Source organism: Phaenicophaeus curvirostris, chromosome 15 (assembly GCF_032191515.1).
Source record: "Phaenicophaeus curvirostris isolate KB17595 chromosome 15, BPBGC_Pcur_1.0, whole genome shotgun sequence".
NCBI classification, from domain to species: domain Eukaryota; kingdom Metazoa; phylum Chordata; class Aves; order Cuculiformes; family Cuculidae; genus Phaenicophaeus; species Phaenicophaeus curvirostris.
Genome location: NC_091406.1, coordinates 10,774,067 through 10,794,637, shown reverse-complemented (window position 1 = coordinate 10,794,637; position 20,571 = coordinate 10,774,067). Strand labels below are relative to the sequence as shown.

Genomic DNA, 20,571 nt, shown 5'->3' with positions numbered 1-20,571 from the left:
CATGTCCTGGAGTCTGGGTACTTCTTGCACAGAAAGGCTTGCCAGGGCAGCCTCACTGTAGTGGTGCCTTATCTCTGTCTTCTTTTTCCAAAGTCAACTTATTTGACACATTTCCAGCTGATAAATATTCAGTACTCATAGCTTTGTTAGTGTGTATGAAGGACAGTGTGTTTTACTTCCTTGTGCAGTGATTTTCTTGTGCTAGCAGGGAGGGTGACTCATTGCTCTGATAGCTCATGCATAACATTATGTTTGTAAATAAGAAAATCAAATGATTTCTGAATGTTTGAGTTGTGTTAACAGTGAGAAGCTGATGAAGTGCAGCCTGTAGCAACACTGACCTAACCAGCCTACGTAAAAGCCCACTAATTAGCAAGGTATGCAGAATTGCCTTCGTTTACGTGTCTTCCCCTTTGTATTCCTCATGCTGACATTGAGGCTGAGGGCAGGAGCAGTGCTGTAAGTTGGTTTGGAGTAATGTGAGTCTTGCTGAAGAAAGTTCTTAAACAAAAAGTAGACCTGGTAGTTTTCTCATGTTGGAGCAAATTTTGATGAGTTTGCAGGCATCCAGGAATCAAGGATCTGAACTGCATCAAGGCCGTCATTGCTCTTGCTAGATACCACGGAGGCGGCTGATATTGCTCTCCCTTTGCTGTTGCTCTGTATCTCTCACACGGCAGGTTTACTGAGTGAATAGTCCCGCCTACTGGGAGACTTCACTGGGGAAAATCAAACTCCAGAGATCTTCCCGTCTTTCCTGCTGGCGTTTTTCTGTGCAGATGTTTCTCCTCACTGTTCTGCATGGCTTGCCCTTGCTTGAAGCTGATTTACAACTGTGCCAAAGCTGGGCCACCAACCAAGTCCTCCTTTCACAATACATGCTGGGGCTGGAGAACAAGTCTTACAAGGAGCTGCTGAGGGAACCAGGGTTGTTTATCCTTGAGAAGAGGAGGCTGAGGGGAGACCTCATTGCTCTCTACAACTTCCTGAAAGGAGGTTGTAGAGAGGAGGGTGCTGGCCTCTTCTCCCAAGTGACAGGGGACAGGACAAGGGGGAAGTGCCTCAAGGTGCACCAGGGGAGATTGAGACTGGATACCAGAAAAAAATTTTTCACAGAAAGGGTCATCGGGCACTGGAACAGGCTGCCCAGGGAGGTGGTTGAGTCACCATCCCTGGAGGTGTTTAAAAGACAGGTGGATGAAGTGCTCAGGGACATAGTTTAGTAGCAGATAGGAGTGGTTGGACTCAATGATCCAAGAGGTCTTTTCCAACCTAGTGATTGTATGATTCTATTTGTGTCAGGCTGCTCCATGGAAGAGGACTGGACAGCAATTATCCAACACAGTCTTCAGACTTAACTTCCCTTTTGCCTTTGCCCATCTGCCCGTTTCTTTGCCCTGTGTTTCCTTTAGGATCTAGAAGAGCTAATCCTGAACCAGCTCCCCTTCAGCATAAAGGAGTATCTGCTGAGGGCAGGAAGAAGAGTCCACCTGAACCATTAGCAGGGCAGTAAGCTGGCTACCAGACTGAGAGTTGTAACAAGCTCCTGGAGGCAGCCAAACAAAAGTGGAAAGCAGAGACCGCTTAGAACAAGGTGTGTGTGACGGGAACCATTGCCCTCACTGTGTCTTCTGGAGCTACAGTGAGAGGTGCAGATATGAGATGAACAATGCCATGCATTTCTCTTGCATTATATGGTCTTTGGTCACATAGAAAGCCTCAGTGGGCAGTGCTGTTGTTCCCTCTTTGTAGATATGGTCTAAGGAAAATAGGAAATATTGCACCTCATTCTCCCAGGAAGGTGCCTGTCTTTCCCTTTCAGGAGGGAAGCAGTTCCCGGCTCTCTCTTGTCTTTCAAGTCAAGGATTTAGCTAGCCATATTTGGCAGCACTGAAGGGTCTGAAATTATGTTAATTAGGAATTTTGATTTTAAAAAATACCCATTTTTTGTTAGAAAATAAACTTCCCTGTTGAAAAATACTATATCTAGAGCAAATCAAGACCAGAGCTGGATTTCCTGCTGGTTCACATGCTCTGTGCCTGGACTAATTTACTTAAGTTGTTGTGATGTATTTATTCCCCAAAACTATATTATTTTTATTATTACTCACTAGCATCTGGTTTTAAAAAATTTAAATATTCCCACACCCAGAGCTTATTTCAGACATTTATAATGTGCCCACCCATCAGTGATTTCATTTTGGCAGACATAAATTGAAAACAGCTATTCCTTACAATTGCCAACAAAACTATTATGATCCATCTATCTTTTTAAAAATCATCATTCAACTAGAAACCTATGCAGCAAATATGCCTCAAATTGGTAGGGAGAAGGGAAAACTGTTGATCGTTTGCTAGTCTAATGGAAAATAATTGCTGTAAGCAAGGAAAGGAACAGTCGACCTGATTGTCACTCCCAGTCTTTCCATTCAACTTCTGTGTTCCCAGGCTAATCACCCTTAAAATCTACAAGACAGATTGAATATAGGGGTATTTTTTTTTTCACTGTATTATAAAGATTGCCAGACTTTGCTCTGCAGGCAGAGAGAAGGAATGCATTTCAGAGCAGAGCATTTCCCACCATGAATGTCTCGACTCTCTTGCAGTCAGCAGGACATAAACGAGGAGCAATCTTTCTGGTATGAGCTGGCCTTTGCATTTCACTGGAGGGCAAGTACAGAGCTAGTACTGAGTGTGATTGCTGTGTGCTCCTTTGGACAGTCTAGTTTTGAAAGCATTCTGCATTAACTGAGCCTAGCAGGAGATTTGGCTTCTCCATAAAGTTGTGATTCATGCTCCTTGTAATCTGAAGCTGGGTTGGCTTAATTCATCTCCACTTAAAAAATGCACAGGCGGGCTGTACAGGTTATGCATGTTCCAGATACTGTAGAAGTCAGGGAGAAGTGGGTATGTGACTCAGCCCTGGTTTTAAAATTATTATAAATGTGTGGCCATTTTAACATGTCCTGTTCTCAGGTAGCGAGGTAGCATTCAGCCTCTGATGCCAGTGATGTCATGGTTCGTGCAAAGGCTTGCTGCAGGGGCTGAAGTTAGCTGTGGTGCAGTGAAGGGCTGTGCGGCTTTCCAGAGTTCTTTTCCCTGTTGTCATGTTGTTTGCAAAGAGGGTGTGTGGGTATTTGGTTGTGAGGGCTTGCCCTATGGTGACCTCTTTGATGAGTTAAAGTATTGCATGGACAGACACATCGGTCACTCTCCCTGGGTTTGGTGGTGGGATTGGGAGTCGAGGTAGGAACACAGAGAAATGGGGGGATCCTGTGGTATGGGAAATGTCAGGAGGAACTTAAGAGAAGTTCATTGCTGCCCACCCCAGCCCCTAAACCCACGGTTTTCCAGGTGACTGTATGGCAAAGCAGAGCCAGTTCTTGGTGCTGTGGGAAATGAGGGTCTGAAATCCTACCGCGTACCAGTCCTTTTGATCACAGAGTCTCTTCACGTATCTGTTTCACTGTCTGCTAATGGCTTTTGTCTCGTTAAATGCCGGAGCTGCTGTTCTCTGTGAAAGCAGCTGGAAACATTTAGGACTCATTAGTCTTCAAAGGAAAGAGTCCTGTACCACAAGCCAGAGGGGAGGAAACTGAGTGGCAAGAGGATCCCATTAATGGAGAACACAAATAAACCCCAGACAGGAAGGAAAATCCTATAGGTCTGACTCAGAGCTGCAGTCCTGACACTGTGGCTTCCAGGACCAGTTTGACACAGGAGCTGCACAGGGAGAAACCCTTCTGCCCTCACTAGACCTGGACGCCCCGAGCAAGCCTGGAGCCTGCAACAAGGGTTGTGCTTGCGCTGACAGTTGCAGGAATGTCCACTTCTCTGGCCAAAACTGACATTTGCCAGTGGAGTTGTACACCCAGGACTTGTATGCTAGAAGACTGTAAGGTATCAGGCACATGCTTTGATAGGGACTGATCCTCTGTCATTGCCAGATTGGTGAGAGAAGATGGGGATGCAGTTTGCTGGTAATTGTTTCCTCTTCTATCTCCTTGAACATCCTTGCAACTTTAATTGTTCTTTATTGTGATAAGGTATTTAATCTATGGGAGGGAACGGACTTGTTTTTGTTAGGTATGGTGCTTCTGGCAAGAAGAGGATGTGCAGGGAATAGGTTCTGACAGAATGATTCAGAAGAAAGCATTCCTGGTGTTTGGCTGACCTGCTCTTCTCTCTCTGTATCTCCTGTTTCAGGGAAGATCCTCTTCCGACGGAGTCACATCCGTGATGTTGCAGTCAAGCGTCTGATACCTATTGATGAATACTGCAAGGTAAGGGGAGGTTTCTAACATGAACCAAAGATGAAACCACCTTGACCAGGCTCGATCCTGTTTTATAGTACATAATGATGTGCCAATGCTGGGAAAATGCGAGTGTGAGCTATCCCCCACTATCAAACCTTTTCTGTGATGAAAACCCACCCACTGATTTGCTTTTCATTCCATGTAATCAATGCTGAGGGCTTTGAAGCCTGGGCGGTTTGGAGTGAAATGGTTGTGCGCACGGCTAAGCTTGAAGGGCTCGGTTCCTCAGGGAGCCTTTCCTTTCCCATCAGACCTACTGTTTTATGTAGAAGACAGCACTTTCTTGGTGGGGTGGTCGCAAACTGGGATGTAAACTCCTGTTACTGGTTACATAAAACAGTTACTTGCACAGGGGTAAGATGACTTTTGCCCATAGAAAAGTATTGGAAGTCAACAAAGATAAGACTGAGACAATTTGCCCTGTACTCTTGAAGAATATAAGACTGTACTGAAGTATAAGGCAAATTATGGTGTTGGGGCATTTGGGGCATGAGGGAGGGAGAGCAGAACAGAATACTAAACCATTTTCACACAGATAAAGTGTGCCGTATCTCATCATGTTGAAGAAGTGCGCTAGTACTTGCAGCAGCCATGAAATGGTCTGGAGGTAGGACTGGTATCCCCAAAATCCAGTCTGAATGCTGTTGAAAATGTATACAGAGACCACAAAGCCCAAGGGAGAAGATAGGGAAATGGTGAAATATCTATCACATTCCTTCGGTGCAGGAGGTATAGCAGTGACTGTGGCCTCAGACTTTGCATGGTCAGAGAGACTGTGGGTTTTGGGAGTCAGCCAGATCTATGGAAGGGATGTTGTGGCTGGAATAACAAGTAATAAGGATAAAGGTGAATTAGTAAATGCATCTTGACAGCTCTGCAGTGGGGCTGCGGCTGAAAACCACTGCGGGCCAGGATAGCAGATGAGAGCAGAGTGATGGAGATGTACTGCAAGGTGTGCTTGGACCTACGTGCTCCAAGGAATGTGGGGGAAGCTGATGGTGCTTGGCTCCAGCTGGGCTTGGTCTTCTGAGTCACTAAAAGATGCCAGCTACATACAGACACATGCAACCGTAAATTTAATTTTGGGGAAGAAAAAGTCTCTAAGTGATAAGATGCTGCTGCTATCTCTTTCAGAATGATGCCATTAATGGCATAAAATATAATGAATCCATTTGACTTAACAACTGGAACATAATGGCCGATATTAAGCGACCCACTTAGAGAGATGCTCCCTCCTCCTCCCATTAATGCATTACCAAGAAATAAAACGTACACTGTGCCTGACCTTCCAGTTGCTGCTACCTAACCGTAAAGCTGCTGAGCTGAAGGTGGGTGTGGGACTGAAGGCTGCAGAGATGTGGAATGGGCAAGGAGTCAGCAAGAGCAGACGTCATGCTGCAGATTGTGGCTGTGTTACTGCTTTGTTTATCATTGGGGGTGGACACTGCATGTGCTTGGAGGGTTGTGGTGCAAAACAGAAATACAAAATATCTCCTCTAGCTTGGCCCTGCTGAGTTGGAAACAGGGTTAGGTGAATATGTTGTGAACAAGTTCCCACAGAAAGCTGTGTAAGGAGGTTTTTGCTTTCTTGCCATCTGCGAGAGAAGTGGGGTGTCTTTGTTCTCTGGGAGAGCCCCAGAAAGAAGGTGAGTGAGATTTGGGCTGGAAGTAGGTGAGAGGAGCAAGGGAGGGAACTACTGCTTTCACCACACAGCACTCTTGTTGAAGGGCTCTGTTCCATGTCCCGTACCACTAAAAAATGTGGCAATTTAAGGTAAAGTGCAAGAAAAGCAGCAAAAGAATCAGAGCAACTGGTAAGAGCAACCAGTCACCAATGAGACTTGAAATGACAAGGAGGGAGAGCAGAGGCCTGAAATTTCTTCCCATTTCTCCAGTGCATTATCTTTGTGTTTTACATTTGTTGGTCTTTCCCCTGGTGTGGGAACTGATGTCCTCCTGTCTAAGGGATTTTGAGAAAGTGTTAGGTGGAGAGCTGATGAAGCAATTGCAATGCAGTGATGCTCCACCCCAACGAGACTGGGTGGGCCATTAAAAATACTACTGCTAGAGACTAATCCTCTCTCACTCCCTGGAAAATGGATTTCAGTGCAGTAAGTCTTGTTTGTCTTTCGTAAATGACCTTTCTCCTCAGGCTTGCAGGCAGCAGGGTGGGTAAGGTGACTTGCTGTGGCTCCAACACCTTGGACTGAAGCTGTGTTCTGAAGGGCCCACTTCACTCCCTTGAGTGGGACAGATGTCACAGTATTTGTGCCACTGTTTTTTAGTTGGTCTTCATAGCTGCTGTAGACCATGACCAGCTAGACTGCAGGGTGGCCTGCTTGACTTGGCCACTGCTGTGCCAACTGAGTCAGCTCTATGTGGGATTCCTTCAAGATGTCTTGAGAAATAAGCTGTGGGCCTTGCCTTTCATCCTTCCAGCACAGGGTGTTTTCTGTGATCATCCCCTGCTAATCGGAGCACATAGAACCTTCTCCAAGCCACAAAATCATAGTGATATTGGCATGGGGGAAATTGTATAGATCGTGGGATACCTGGAACTGGGAAGCGGTACCCGTGTGGGCACGGTGTCCATGCAAAACTTGGTCTTTGAATAGCCCTTTCCTGCGCGCAAAAGCCATGGAGTGAGTAGTTTTTTCTGTTCTGTCTCTCACATGATCTTGGTTTGCAGCTGGCCCATAATTAGTGGTCTGACTGTCTGCTGTGCTGGCAGTGAATGACTGTGCTGAATGGCTGGAAGGACTTTTGGGGCCCAGCAAGTAGGTCAGTATGGAGCCACATCTGATCTGTGTGGTAACCCTGGGGGTTTGCAGACATGGCTTTGTCTCTTATACAGAAATGAGAAGAGTTTCAGTTTGCCCACACTGCTGTCACGAGACTGCTGTGACAGCAAATGGAGAGGAGAGGGAATTATATAGAAAATTGATTAAACATGTGCTCCAGGTCGAGCTGTAGCTCTGCTCCCTGATTTTAAATCATGCCTGTTTCAATTGTATGAGTTTGGGTTTTTTTCACTTTTTGCAGTCGCCATCATCTGTGACTCTGTTCCCTCCCATGAGCAGACAGCAGGGCCAGGCTCTATGTCAGCCAGCTGCCCATCCCACCTTACCTGCCCAGCGCTTGCTGCAGCCCACATTGGAAAGGACCTACAAGAACTCTGACCCAAGGCAAATTTTCTCTCCCAGATTTTGACCCCAGCTCCCATAGACATGCACACTCTCACCCCACAAGTCCTCCCCCTGAAGTTTGTCTTTTTGCAACAAGCTTCTTCAAAGGGAAAGGAGAAAAACAGAAGCAGCTTATAGCTCTTGCCATTCAACTGCACATGTAGCAGCCTTCCAGCCCATGCCCTGATGAACTGATGTCCACATTTTTGCCTCCTGTTGCTTCTCTTCCTGCCTTTTAACAAGCTGCTGTTGCGTGGTGGAGTATTTTGGAATGTGCTGGTCAGGGCTGATGGCACTGAGGGACTGCCACGTGGAAACTTCTCAGTCTTTCCTGAGGATGACGAGTCCATGCGCACAGCACCACTGGAAAACTGAACCCTGCTGTGGCTGGGAGGCTGGATGCTGGAATGGACATCCTCATGGCTCTTACCCTGTGTGGACACATCTGTTCAAAAGGCAGGAGCTGGGCTAAGTAAGGCCCAAGCATTCTCTACTCATTCTTCTATAGTCTTCAGTTGCAGCTAGAGTGGTATGGTAGGTGTAACTGGAGGCTGCCTGGGTCTTGCTACACTCCTGTGTGTGTCTGCAGTTGCTCTCCTCAGTCTGGTTCTGCACTCCTGTGTGCTGGGAACCATGAGTGCCCACTAGTCCCCTGTGCTCTGAGGGCCTGCTCTCAGTCAGCTTCTTGTTCAGTCTTGATGCTTCCCAGCACCAGTGTCTCTGTTTTGTTTGCAGGCTCTGATCCAGCTGCCTCCCTATATCTCCCAGTGCGAGGAAGTTCTCCAGTTCTTTGAGACACGACCTGACGACTTGACACCCCCCAAAGAGTAAGTTGGTGGGGTGGCTGCTGCCATTGAGGTGGTGATGAAACACAAACTGTCTTGAACTTGCTGGTATTCAGAAGACTCTGACATTCGTTAACGGTGCGTCTCACAAACCACAGATCTAGGATTTGGAGCTTTTCTTGGAGAGGGAACAGGGGCTGTGCAGGTTGAGGTTGACACCTCTTCCCACTCAGCCGACTCTTGGCGTAGCCTTCTCCAGTGGGGAAGAGGAAACGCTTCTCTGGGACCTCATGAAGTGTTGGTCTCCCCGCAAGCTACTTTCTGTTCTCAAATACTGGTTTTGGAAACATGGTCAATCTGAAAAGCCTCGTTTCACGTGGTTACTAACAAGCTCTGCTTCACTTGAAAGGCTTTTTCCTTTAGCCATGTCCATAAGCCCCATCCATAATGATGTTCCAGAGTCTTTCCATGCAAAACAAGGAGCATTTGCAAGGAATCTCGCGTGCCTTACGCAACTCTGTGTGGTTATATGTCTTGTGACTATGAGCTATGTTGGCCAGGAGCCACTCATCTCCTACTAATCACAAGCAGCATAAATCTGAGCAGCTGCCTCCATCTCCTGCTATGCTGCTCTCTCTTTTTATGCTGCATGTGACACGATGCTGCGGCTCTACCAAAGGTTGAGCAATGAAAGAGGCTTGATTAATTGTGAGAGGAAAGGCAGTAAATTGATTTGACATTATTCTGTGTTGGAAGGGTGGGGAGGTAGATAAAGGGATTTTGTTTTTCTCCTCTTAGCAGCAACACTGAGCCTTTCAGGTCTCCAACTAAGTATTACGCTTCTGAGGACTGTATATTCTCCCTGTGGTTTTGATTTTATTCGTCCCCTCTCTTAATACCCCCTTCCCTCCATTTCTGCTTTCCTTTGTTGGCTCCTGTCTCTATTTATTTGGCCTGTCATCATTCCTCCTGCAGCTTGCAGTCACTTGATGAGATTGGTCTGAGGGCCTGAAGCCCATTAACTAATTGCTTTCTGTCAGTTGGTGCTCTAATCTGTCCTGCCCAACTATTGCTCACCACTTAACCTCAGTGGTCATCCCTCAGTGAAGGTGGCAGCTCGGGGGCAATCAGGAGACATAAGGAAAAGATGAGCTTGCAAGGACATTGGGTGGGGGTTTATTGCAGAGGTTAGCGGCCCCTGGTGCTGTTTTGGGATGTGGGAGGCTGCCTGTGCATGGCATGAGTCTTGGAGCCCTGCTTAAGAGGGTGATGAGCTGCATTGCAAAGAGAGTCATTTATTGAGCTCACCCAGTCTCGCACCCAGTTTTCTCACCTTTATTTTGTCCTGTAGACTGAGCCAGAAATCAGGCAGGGTGAGGGCTGTGGCTACAACTAGGAGCGCATTCAGATGTGTAGACTCTTGGATGTTGAGTGTCAGCTTCATAACAGTGCAGCTCTGCTGTATTTGAAGCTTTAGCTCCTGGACATCTGGCCAAGCAGCAATCAGTGCCATGTCCCTCATTGTCTCCCTGGTGTGGGTCCAGACAAGGAGAGTTGAGGTGCCAGCTGGAATTCTAATCACGAGCACATTATTGTGTTGTGGGGCCCATCTTCCGGTACATCCCACAGTGCCCTGCACAACTGCTCAGCAGCTCCTGAGTGCAGAATTGCACTCACTGCAAAATTTCCAGGTGTTTGTGAGTGGCCATTGCAGTGCTGCATGGGTGAGTAGGCAATGCACTGTTGAATCTGGTGGTGGGTCATGCTCCATCCCACTGCCTGCTACTCTCCAGGGAGGAGAAGTGAGCTTGCAGCTTGCAGAAGAACTTAGTGGGTGACTCTTATCCATTTGCCTCTAGCAGCAAAAGCTACAACATCTCAAGGACATCTCTGTTGTGTTTCCTATCCCAGCCTGAATGCCAGAGGGGTATTTATTAGCTACAATTCAAAATGCTAATTAATAAAAGTCCTTGACTCTCTCCTCTGGAGAGATTGGTGGGAGCCCTTTCCTGAGCCCCGAGTGCTGGCTCGCCGCCAGCTTACCAATAACGCCATGAGAGCTGTGATAGATGGCTGCGCTGGATCAGACGTGATGGCGTGTCTGGGGTTTGGCCGGATATCATCATTCATCCAGCAGATAAATACTTTTCTCCGGGAACTTGAAAGGGAGCCAGGCCATGAACGGAGTGGGAAAAAAAAAAAAAAAAGAAAAAGAAAAAAAGACAGCTTTTTTTGTTGGGTGGTTGAAAGGCAGGAATGAGGGATTGAAAAGGACTGGTCAGCGTGCTTGGTGCCAAGCCAAGGAGCACCATGGCTGGGACCCTTCCTGCTCCCTGCCCATCACCTTGGCTTCCCCAGCTAATACCTTGGGTGACAGCACACCCACAGGAGTGGTGGCTGGTGGCAGTGAGGGGAACGTGCCTTTGGGTGCTGTTGGATGCACCCTCTGCTTAATTCTTTTGTGGGGCACAGGTAGAGGATCCACCTAACTCACATCACCCCAGAATATGAAACCACTTTCAGAGGCCACAGTTAACTGTAGTCTGTGAGTTTGACTGCAAAGAGTTAATTTAGTCCTCGGATTTGGCAGTGTTGAGGATGGAAGGAGGAGGTTGAACAGCCCATGCATCTATCTCCATACTCCTGTGGTGTCTGCTTTCCCCAGTGTTTGATCTCTTTCTGGGCTAAGCCAGGGCTTTCCTTCTGGTGCAGCTCCCTTCAATGCCCTTTTGCTAGTGTTGGGAGCAGCAACAGAAGTAGGTCACTGCTGGCTACCAGGCCTGCAAGCTGAGTTTCTCAGCCCTTCTCCGTCTCTTACCTACTCTACAAGCCCCAGCCCTGCCACTGGAATGTACAAAGGGAGATTGAGTGGACAAGGACTTAGTGGAGAGGGAAAGAGTCAAGTGCTGACTTCGTGCATCCTTTTTCCTCCATTGCTTCCAGGTGGGTGGTAGATGATAGCTGAGAGCAGAGCTGAGACATGAGTCTCCAGCAGTCAGGAGGTGGAAGAGGGAGGTGAAGCCCTTCCTCCATCCCCTCCACACACACGCACGCCAACTTTCCAGTGTCCTCCTACCCAGAGGGACCACTTCAAATGGGACAGCAGATTGAGGTTGTGGTGTTTCCTCTGGCAGTAATGATCGGTGGCTTTTGTGACATGGATCCCTGTCCAGGAAGCCCTGGATTGGGATAAGTCAACTGCTTCCACCTCGGCAGGCTGCCTGGTGGTGGGTGGATCAGAGTGTGGCTGTAGTCCGAAGAGACTGGTTACATTTGGGAAGAGGTTATTGCGTAGAACAGTGGTAGGAGCAGAGAGAGAAGACAAATGGTTATGGAAAGAGCAATACTCTGGGAAGTTGAGAGACTGTGGGATTTTTCTCCCTGGTGTTGGATTGAAGCCCTATGAAAACTGTAGTTTTAAAAGAGAGAGATCATCAAATTCCTGCTCCCCGCGCATTTCAGCAGGTCTGACCAGCAGCAGGATGCTCAGCTGTTGAGGTGGGAAGTTGCTGTGTGCAACCCCCTTATCTCTCATCCAGCTTTTTTCAATTTAAAGCTGGTTTTAGCCACAGCAGAGAGTTTCTGGAATAAGACTGGGTAAGTCTCAGAGGCTGGGCTCAAAGCCACTGCTGAGTCAAGGCATTCAGCTGCTAACCCTTCTTGCCAGCTGATTTTCAGCTCTGCGACCTGAGGGAGCCCAGGTTAACTACACACTGAAGCAGGATCCTAAGTGGTTGTTTAGTAACTGTTCACAGTGTAGAAGCAGGGCATGCTGCGGAGGGAGCCATCATCTGGCTGTCCTCTGTACCCCTGACCACGAGAAGCCTCTTTCATTAAAAGCGTCTTTCATTGTTTTCTTTTTGGTGGCTGAGCATCCTGTTATAGAGAAGACACTTGAAGTGGTTGTTTTGAACCTTTTAGCTTATGAACCCAATTTGTTAGATTTTTTTTTTCAGTGGGGGCACAGGCACCTATAGAGCAAATTTACTGTTAATGTGCTTAAAAGAAGTCCTGGAGCACTGCTCCTCACTCCCTCTGTGGGCTGTAGATTCAGTTTGAAACTGCCAGCTTCAGGAGGTCCTAATGTCTTAAAATGTCTTTAAATGCCTCTTCTCTAAAGTATCTTCATACTTATGTGCTGAGTCTGTCGGTCCAGCAGTTCTCTTGCAAAGGGAGGGCAGGGCTGGGAGGCTGGCGTGGGCTCACTGGCTGTGCAGACAGCATCCCGAGGCTTTAGCGCGGGATCAGGGTCGGCGGCAGCCCCAGCACCAGGACTCTCTAAAGGCTTGTTAAATGCTCATGACCTCTACAAGAGCAGATGATAGTAGAGGTGGAGCCTGTGTCTCAGTGGAGGCTGCGGTGCCTGGAATTACATCTGATCCCGTTCTGTCTTTGGAGACCCCAGCTGGGGGTTTGGCTAGTGAGCTTAAGCTGCTGCTTCTCCCTCTCACTGAGGTTGCTTGGCCTTCCCAGCTGTTACCACCCAAATAGGTGTACTGGGAGCAGTGCTTTCTGCCTGCTGGGTGGTCCATGGGTTGATGGGAAACAAAGAAACCCCACATCAGACTTGACTAGTCTACAGATGGATGAGAAACCTCCTGCCATTGCTAAGTAAACATTCTTCAGGAAAGGCATTGTGCACATTGCTTGGGCTGCTGCTTCCCAGTTGAGCTGATCTTCAAAGATGTTTGCGTGAAGTGAAAGGAGGTAGCTGTCTCACCCAGTAGTATTGCTGCTGGACTATGCTCTGCTTTACAAAGTGGCCTCTGGAGCTTGGTCCTCTCCTGGCAGGAAGACAGCCCAGGCAGGTGCGGGGTTTGTCCCTCTGGCCTTGCTCTGCTAACACAGGTCCTGCCCCAGCTTCCCAGCACTCCTGGGTCTTGGTCGCTGCAGCTTCTGCTGCTGTGGTTTATAGTTCTACACTCCAAAGATGTTGAACATGGAGAGAGGAAGCACCAAGGAACTACATTTTTCACTTCAGTGATCGCTTCCAGCTCTGTCACTGAGCTATAGGTAAGTGCGAAGCCTCCCTGAGCATTTTGATCCAAGGTACTGGTCTGTGCTTTGTTTCTGCCTGCCAGGAGGCATGAGCAGTGCTTAGGACCAGAGTCCATCAGTGGTGGCCTGGAGTCCACCTGGCGTTTGCCACCACACAGCAGGAGCTGGAGAAATTTGTTTACACTTTCAGCAGAAGTTTCACTGCAGTTTCTATATCCTGGACAGAGGGGTTTCTTCTCCCCGCCTTCTTCTCCCAACTTACTGGAGAATGGCTTCTTTTCTCCTTCCTCTATCAAGCCTAAAATGCTGGAGCATGGTGCACTGGTGATACCGCCTCTTGAATCCTGTGTTCAGTTCTGGTCCCCTCACCACAAGAAGGATGTTGAGGCTTTGGAGCATGTCCAGAGAAGAGCAACAAAGCTGGTGAAGGGGCTGGAGAACAGGCCTTACAAGGAGTGGCCGAGAGAGCTGAGGTTGTTTGTCATTGAGAAGAGGAGGCTGAGGGGAGACCTCATTGCTCTCTACAACTACCTGAAAGGAGATTGTGGAGAGGAGGGTGCTGGCCTCTTCTCCCAAGTAACAGGGGACAGGACAAGAGGGAATGGCCTCAAGCTATAGGCAGGGGAGGTTCAGGCTTGACATCAGAAGAATTTTTTTCATGGAAATGGCTTAGTGATTGATAGGAATGGTTGGACTTGATGATGCTGTGGGTCTTTTCCAATCTGGTGATTCTGTGAGCTCTTTGTTTCCTGTGGGCACCAGCAAGGTGTCATTGTCACTTTGGCTGCTGCATGTGTCAGCAGCATTGCAGTTCCTCTGGGCTAACACACCCAGGGCGAACTCCACTTGCAGCAGGGCCACTGACAGCAGCCAAAGCTTGGTACAGCTTTTAAAAGTTGTTTTCTTCCTTCCTTTGCATATGTGCGAGCACCCTCTGAGCTCCTGTCCCCAGCTTGCCTTCCTGCTGTTTCTCCCGAACAGCTAAAGGGAGAGGATTTTGGAGTGTTTCAAGGGCAGCTTGGCTCTGCTGCTGTGGGTGTTTTCCTTGCTGGGGTGCAGGACAATGTGCAGAGGGAGTAGCCTCGCTTCTGCCTGCTGCAGTCCAGGGGAAGCATCACTGGCAGGAGAAGGGAGACGGCAGGACCCAGGTCCTGAATCCCAGCTACGCTGAGTCAGCAAAGGGCCCTGATGGCTGGGGGCTGCCTGTGCCATCCAGGCTGGATAATGAGTTGGGACCTGACCAGATGAGGAAGCGTATGCTGCTAACAAGGTTGTGCCTGCAGCAAGTTCAGCAACCCGTTGTTTTTCTATTAATACCGGAGCCCTGGTGATGTGTGGTTAGGTGGGGGTGGCTCTGGCGGTTGCTGTAATGGATTGCTTCCTGCATGCAGACTGACAGGAACTCTGGGCAGGCACCAGCCCCAATAAATCAGAGAAGGGAGAACTGGGCTAAAATGGGAATTGTCCCTGATGGGATTTGAGTGTGCCAGCTGGTTTCCTGTATGGGCTGACTGAAAGGTTCTGCTAAGGGCCGTGGTGCTGACAGCCCTCAGTGGGTAAAAGAACTTGTTTGGTCCAAAGCATTAGAAGAAAATGCTGGGCAGAAACATGTTTCCCTCATTGCAGCAGGGACCAAATCTGTTCCTTTCCCTTGTTTCCAGGGGATTTACAAGAAAAAGGGGAGGCTCAGGTCTCTGCTTAAAGGTGGAGTGGTTGCCCCATCCAAGAAGCCATCCCAGGAGCTTTTGCTGGTAAACTAGAGACCCTTGAGTTGATGGTTGTTGGTTTGAGTCAGGACACTTGCTGGCTTGTGGCTTTTGAGCCGTGTTCTACTATCAGACAAATTACAGTTTGTATAATGAATTGTTTGTTTTGTAGTTCTGCTGGTGCCTACGTGCAGATTCACCAGGAGCCTGGGTTAGATCTCAGCTCCAGAATAGTGGTCTCCTTTACTCTCTGCTGACAACTCTTTCCTAAATGACAGCAGACAGAAATATCAGAGGGCTTGAATCCATTCTGAAAAAATAGGCTTTGCTCCAGCGCAAGCCTCTTGCATGGACAAAGTACTTGATTTTTTGTGCTAACAGGGCAGCTTTCTGAGCCTGAGGGTTCAGCTTGGCTGACTCTCCAGTGGTTAAACACAGCGGCAGCAGCATCACTGCAGCATGGGGGACAGGGGCTCTATTCAGTGCTCGGTGGAGCATTTGCTGAACATCAGCTCTCCCAAACAAGAGCTCTGTTGTACCCCAGTTCTCAGTCTGCCTTGTCTGCATAAATTTTGCTAAGAATTCTAACATCTCCAAGCTTGCTGGATACTTACGAGATGAACTACCTCCTGATAGCTATTTTGATAGCACTGCTGTATTACAGAAGGATGTTTTTTACAAGTGCTAGCAGGTTATTTTCTGTGGAAGACATTTCCTTGGAATGGTGACCTCAGATCCATCTCATCCTGTGTGTTGATTGTGGCTCCCGTGCGGTTGGCTCTGCAGTAGCTGGAGTTGTTTTCTTTGTGTTGGTGCTCAACTGTCCCTCTCTTGCTCCATGAGCTGGCTTTGGCTGGGGCTGTGGGGCAGAAGGTATGGTGCTGAGGACCCCGAGATGCATGTCAGGGCACTTTCCTCCTGTGAGTCCCAGTGCAAGGTGGGCTTCTTTGCATGGCAGCCTCAAAGCCACCTCCACACAGCACACCATGGTCTGCACAGCTTAGCAGCCACCAAATGTGAGTGCCTTCGGAAAAAGTTTAAAGTCAAGCAAGCTTGTAACAGTTCTCTAGATGCTGTCCTAGGCCTTAGGGTTTTAATGGCTTTATAATTAATGTGTTTTAATTGACATTTTGTGTCTGAATTATGACCCTGTAAGCCCAGGAAGACTTTCAGTGTCCACAGTACCCTGCAGCAAGGAGTTTAAGAACTCACTTACATATTGCTGAAGAATAGCGAGCTTGTGTTTGTTCTGAACCTACCTTTCAAGTTGTTAGCTTTGCCTCATGTCCCTCACTGCAGCCTTGTGCTCCCCATCTCACTCCATCACTGGACCCAGAGGAATGCTGCCTGACACACTAGAGAAGATGCTTGAGAAACGTGTCTTTTTTTCCCAAAAAACAGTGGCATGGGGAATACTAATTGGTGCTAAGCATTCTCCATGTGTAAGAGTTTCCTTTCAGGATTGCATGGGGGGATTATTAGGTTCTTGAAGAACATTGAATTGAGCCCACTGCACCATGAGCCTGTCTTGTCTTAGTGTTTTAAGTGAGACTCCAGTCCCAGGGGAACCCTTGCCTTCAGCACTCCTGACAAGGAGCTAGAAAAGTCCTGAGAAGCAGCTGGTGGACCAGTCGTGGGTTTTACCACCTGGGAAGCTTTGTGGTGCTGGTTGGTGGCACACAGTCAGCACCGTGTATTGGTGCCTTGTAATTGTGCTGTGACTGCCTGGTTCATCTGCACAGCTTGGCTGTTGTGGGGGTGAGAGCTAAATGAGTTTCACAGTGAAGGCAAAGCGGCCTTCCCTTCTTCTTTTCTGGAGCCACCGGTTTCCAGGAAGCCATGGGTGCAGGCTCTGTTGCATGCCTTTCTCTGGTGCACAGGGAATGGAGGAGGAGGAGATGCTGCCAGGAGTTTATTGCTGTTTCCTGTCTTGTCTGAGCTCTTGTCCCCTCTGAGGTGGTGGGCTGGGACTGCTAGTCTTCAGCCCTGCAGTTCTTTGTATTCATGCCAGGAACAACGCAGCAGCAAAGTGAAAATGCAGCTCCTTTCTTGCCCCCTCACTCAGATGGAGCAGCCAGTGAAAGGAAACGGGGGATGAGTTACAGTAATAAGTTTAGCAAACGGCAGGGAAAAAACCAGTTGTTTTATTCATCATCCTCCTGTCAGCATGAGGGTGCCATGCACACCTGCTGATGTCCAGTGTGCTCCTCTGGCCTTGCTTCGTCCCTCCTTTCCCAACATACAGCTGAGCTGGGGCAAATTTAATTAGGCTTATTTATAAACTCAGATTTAGTTTTGCAGTGCGGTCTCTGTTGAGAAATGTCTTTGTGATGCTGTCACCAGGACATTCCTCCATTGGTCTGTACACCTGGGATGCGGTATTCGGGTCTTTGCACAGTTCTGTGGTCTCTGAACTTAACAGGTAGTCTCCACTTTCTAGATAATAATGTCCCATTTGTTTCTAGTCCATTTTTGTTGCATTTTATTTAATTTTATTGATAGCTTTATTGATGAGTACCAGAGGTTTAAGGTGCAAAGGGAAGGGGGGACCAGGAGGATAAGGTATGGCAAGCAGAATGTGTTGCCAGGATGGGTGGGCAGTCTTTGAAGGCAGCCAAATCCAGGCATTACCCCATCGCTACAGGGGAGTAAAATGTCTGCAGTAATTATGGTCTGAAAATGCAGGTAAGCTTGAAAGTGAACAAAGCGTAGCCCAGTACCTGGTACCAAGATATTTCATCTTGGCCAGATGGTCTTGATATGTGACACGTGTGATTTTGAGGAGCAGGGAATGCAGCCTCCTCCGTAAGTGAAGAGGGAGCAGTTCACCATCACCCCATGCTGCAGCAGCATTTCAAGGCCACAGTGGTGAATTACAGAAAAGTGTTGAGAGCACTTCAGAGGCAACATGGCCACTGCGGTTAGGCTGGGGACAAAGCTGGTGCCTTTGTTTGCGTTTTTGAGCCTGATTGGGTGTCTTGGGTTTGTTACCCGTGATTTTTTTTAAGGCTTTTCTAGGCCTATATTTTCTTTGCTTTGGTGTTTGGTTTTTAATCGTTAAATCCTTGACCTGAAGAAGGTTGTGGTTGTGCCCTGGGTTTGAAGCTGTTCAGCAACCATGTTTCTTGGCAACTTTCAGATAATAGAGAGGACCTGCGGTTTCTAATCCATGTCATCAGTGGTGTGGCCACTGCTGGCTCTAGCAACAGGACTTGGGCTGAAGCTACCTTGTTGCCTCCTCATAACCACTAATAGCTCCTGCTTGCTCTTTCCTGGAGGCACTTCATATGGTGCACAGCTGTGGAGATTGTCCTCTCTGCATTATTTTAATGACTCATTATGGTTTGGGGTATAAATGTTTTTCCCCTTCCCCAACCACTCCTCATCCTTATCCCTGAGAAAGGTGCAGGACATGGAGGAATTTCAGTATTTCCTTTTTTGTCTTCAATATGGTGCCCACTTCTGTGGGACCTGTGGTCTGTGCTGAGAGCAGTTTTGGGGGATTTGGCTTCCCCAGCTCCTGACTCTGCTGCCAGATCATGCCAATCCTCCCACCTTCGCCAAGTGACATGATGGGAGTTGTGGCTGTCAGACTAAGCCACCAAGGAGCCTCGGCCAGCAACCAAGCCTCACCCTGGGAAAGACGAAAGCATTAAATTACTAAATTAGGCTGTTTGCAAGGCGGTTGATGCCTCTCGTCACCCGTGGGGACATTATTTGATTGAGGGAGGTCAGTAGCTCTGCCAGGGCCAGCACTACTGTGCTCTTCTGTATGGGATTGTTATTTGGCCAACAACCAACCTAACTGCCCCATCCCTCTTCTGATGCTTTTCCTTCTCTTTTTCAGGGAGCCCATTGGAAAGAAGAGGTCTGGTAAGGACTCCTTTCTTCTCCACCCGTTCCACCATGTCCTCTTTTAACCAACTGCCGTGGTCTTCTGGAATGGGATGAGGGGTCAGCCCCACGGCCGGCCAACCCCCAGCTTTGTTCACGTTGTGGGGTGTGAGGCTGCCCAACATGGTGTGCCCCCTCCGTCAACCCAGGGTTTCACTGCAGCCTCCAAGTCCCAACCTTACATCCTCTTCTGCCTCCTGTGGTGCTCCCAAAGGTGGGATGGATGCCTGAAGCTCTGCACACCGTTCTGGTGTCCCTGTTTACTCATTAACTGAGTTGTTGCCACCGTTGCTGCCAGCCTCCTGTTTGTTTCTTTTCCTGCCTCATACCTTGTCTTCCATCGTTTTGTTCTTCCATCAGGGTTTATCCAGAGAACGGCCTCTTTCCTGCAGAGAGGTATTAACAGCTGCTTGTGACCTGGCCCTTGCTCTTGCTTTGCCTTTCACCGGGGGGTACACCTGCTCAGGCTGAGTGGGCAAGCCCCTTGCAAGGAGCTGTCATGTCCCCCATAGCTTTATGTGGTGGTTGGTGGGCACAAGGCAGTAGTGGAGAGGAGGTACAGAGGGCTTGGGACTAGCACTTGGCTGTCAGTACAGCTCCACATGCAGGGGTTTTGTGGCCTGTCTTAGGTGAAGGGCAGGGCTTGGTCTGCAGCCAGGAGAATGGGGATGCAAAATTTCCCAAGTCCAAAGGAGGGTCTGACCTGCATGGTGGTCAGCGTAAGGTTCAACGTTTCTCAGTGCAGTACTAGGTTCTTGGTGATTGCACCAACTGGGACCTTTTGGGTGGCTGGTTGGAACTAGGATGTTCTCTACCCCTGCTCCACAAGAGAGGGGAGCATCTCTGAAACACACACTAGTTAGTGTTCTAGCAGTTATCTGAGCTTCCCAGAAAGAGAGAGGAAGGGAAGAGCCTTGCGTCTGTGGATTAAGGAGGGCATCTTTCAGCTACTGGAACCAAAGATGGTATAAAAGGAGTGTGAGGGTCTTTAGGAAGGAAGATCTGAGTCTTGGATGGGTGGAGATTCTGCTGAAATAGATTGTGGAAACGTTTTTGACCTGCGAGTTGGCACTGCCATAAGCTGTGTAAGCAAATTCACTTGTAGATGAGTGTGTTGCTCTCGGAGGAGAGAGAGAAGGTACAGGGGAAACTCAAAGACTTAATTCCACTTTCCTTTCTTTTCTACTGGATCTGCAGTGCATCCCTCCTACTAGTTGTAGGATGCACACGAAAAGCTCAGATGTTGTTGGCTTGAACAGTGGCTTCTGGTTTTGTTGTGTTCTCACAGGCAGGTCGTAACTGGGTGCTCTCCTGATTGACTAGCACAGGTTTACTGGTACAGTTAAAATCATTAGACAACATTTTCTCCTCAAACTCTGACTGCTGCAAGGTGTGTCTGACAAAGCTGGACCTTGGGATGGTCATTTTATAGCTCTCATGAGCCATTTGCAAGCACAGACTTCAGTTTTTGTACTGTCGTTCTTGTGCTGAAGTGGTGGGTCTTCAACTGTCTTTGGAAGCAGAGAAGTCACTGGTTGTGAGCGAGGACAAAACAAGCTGTAATTTTTTTCCTCTTCCTCTCTTTGGATAAAACAGAGGTAAAATAAAAGTACAATCTCCCTCATCTTGAAAACTTTCGTCCTGGCTCAGCAGGAACATTTGGTGAATATGGAAAAGGTCTTATGTT

General features: G+C 48.2%; 1 protein-coding gene across 4 annotated transcripts in view; it reads left to right on the top strand.

The window, feature by feature from the left end:
• The window catches only part of SH3PXD2B (SH3 and PX domains 2B), a 75,436-nt gene that overhangs the window by 40,927 nt on the left and 13,938 nt on the right, over positions 1-20,571 (top strand). For 2 of the 4 annotated variants that reach the window (XM_069869446.1, XM_069869445.1), the window contains exons 4-7: positions 4,207-4,283; positions 8,237-8,328; positions 18,838-18,863; positions 19,245-19,280. In XM_069869446.1, coding sequence (XP_069725547.1) covers positions 4,207-4,283; positions 8,237-8,328; positions 18,838-18,863; positions 19,245-19,280 — 231 coding nt within the window. The remainder of the gene's footprint in view (positions 1-4,206; positions 4,284-8,236; positions 8,329-18,837; positions 18,864-19,244; positions 19,281-20,571) is intronic. The other 2 variants (XM_069869448.1, XM_069869447.1) reach the window with 1 other exon arrangement.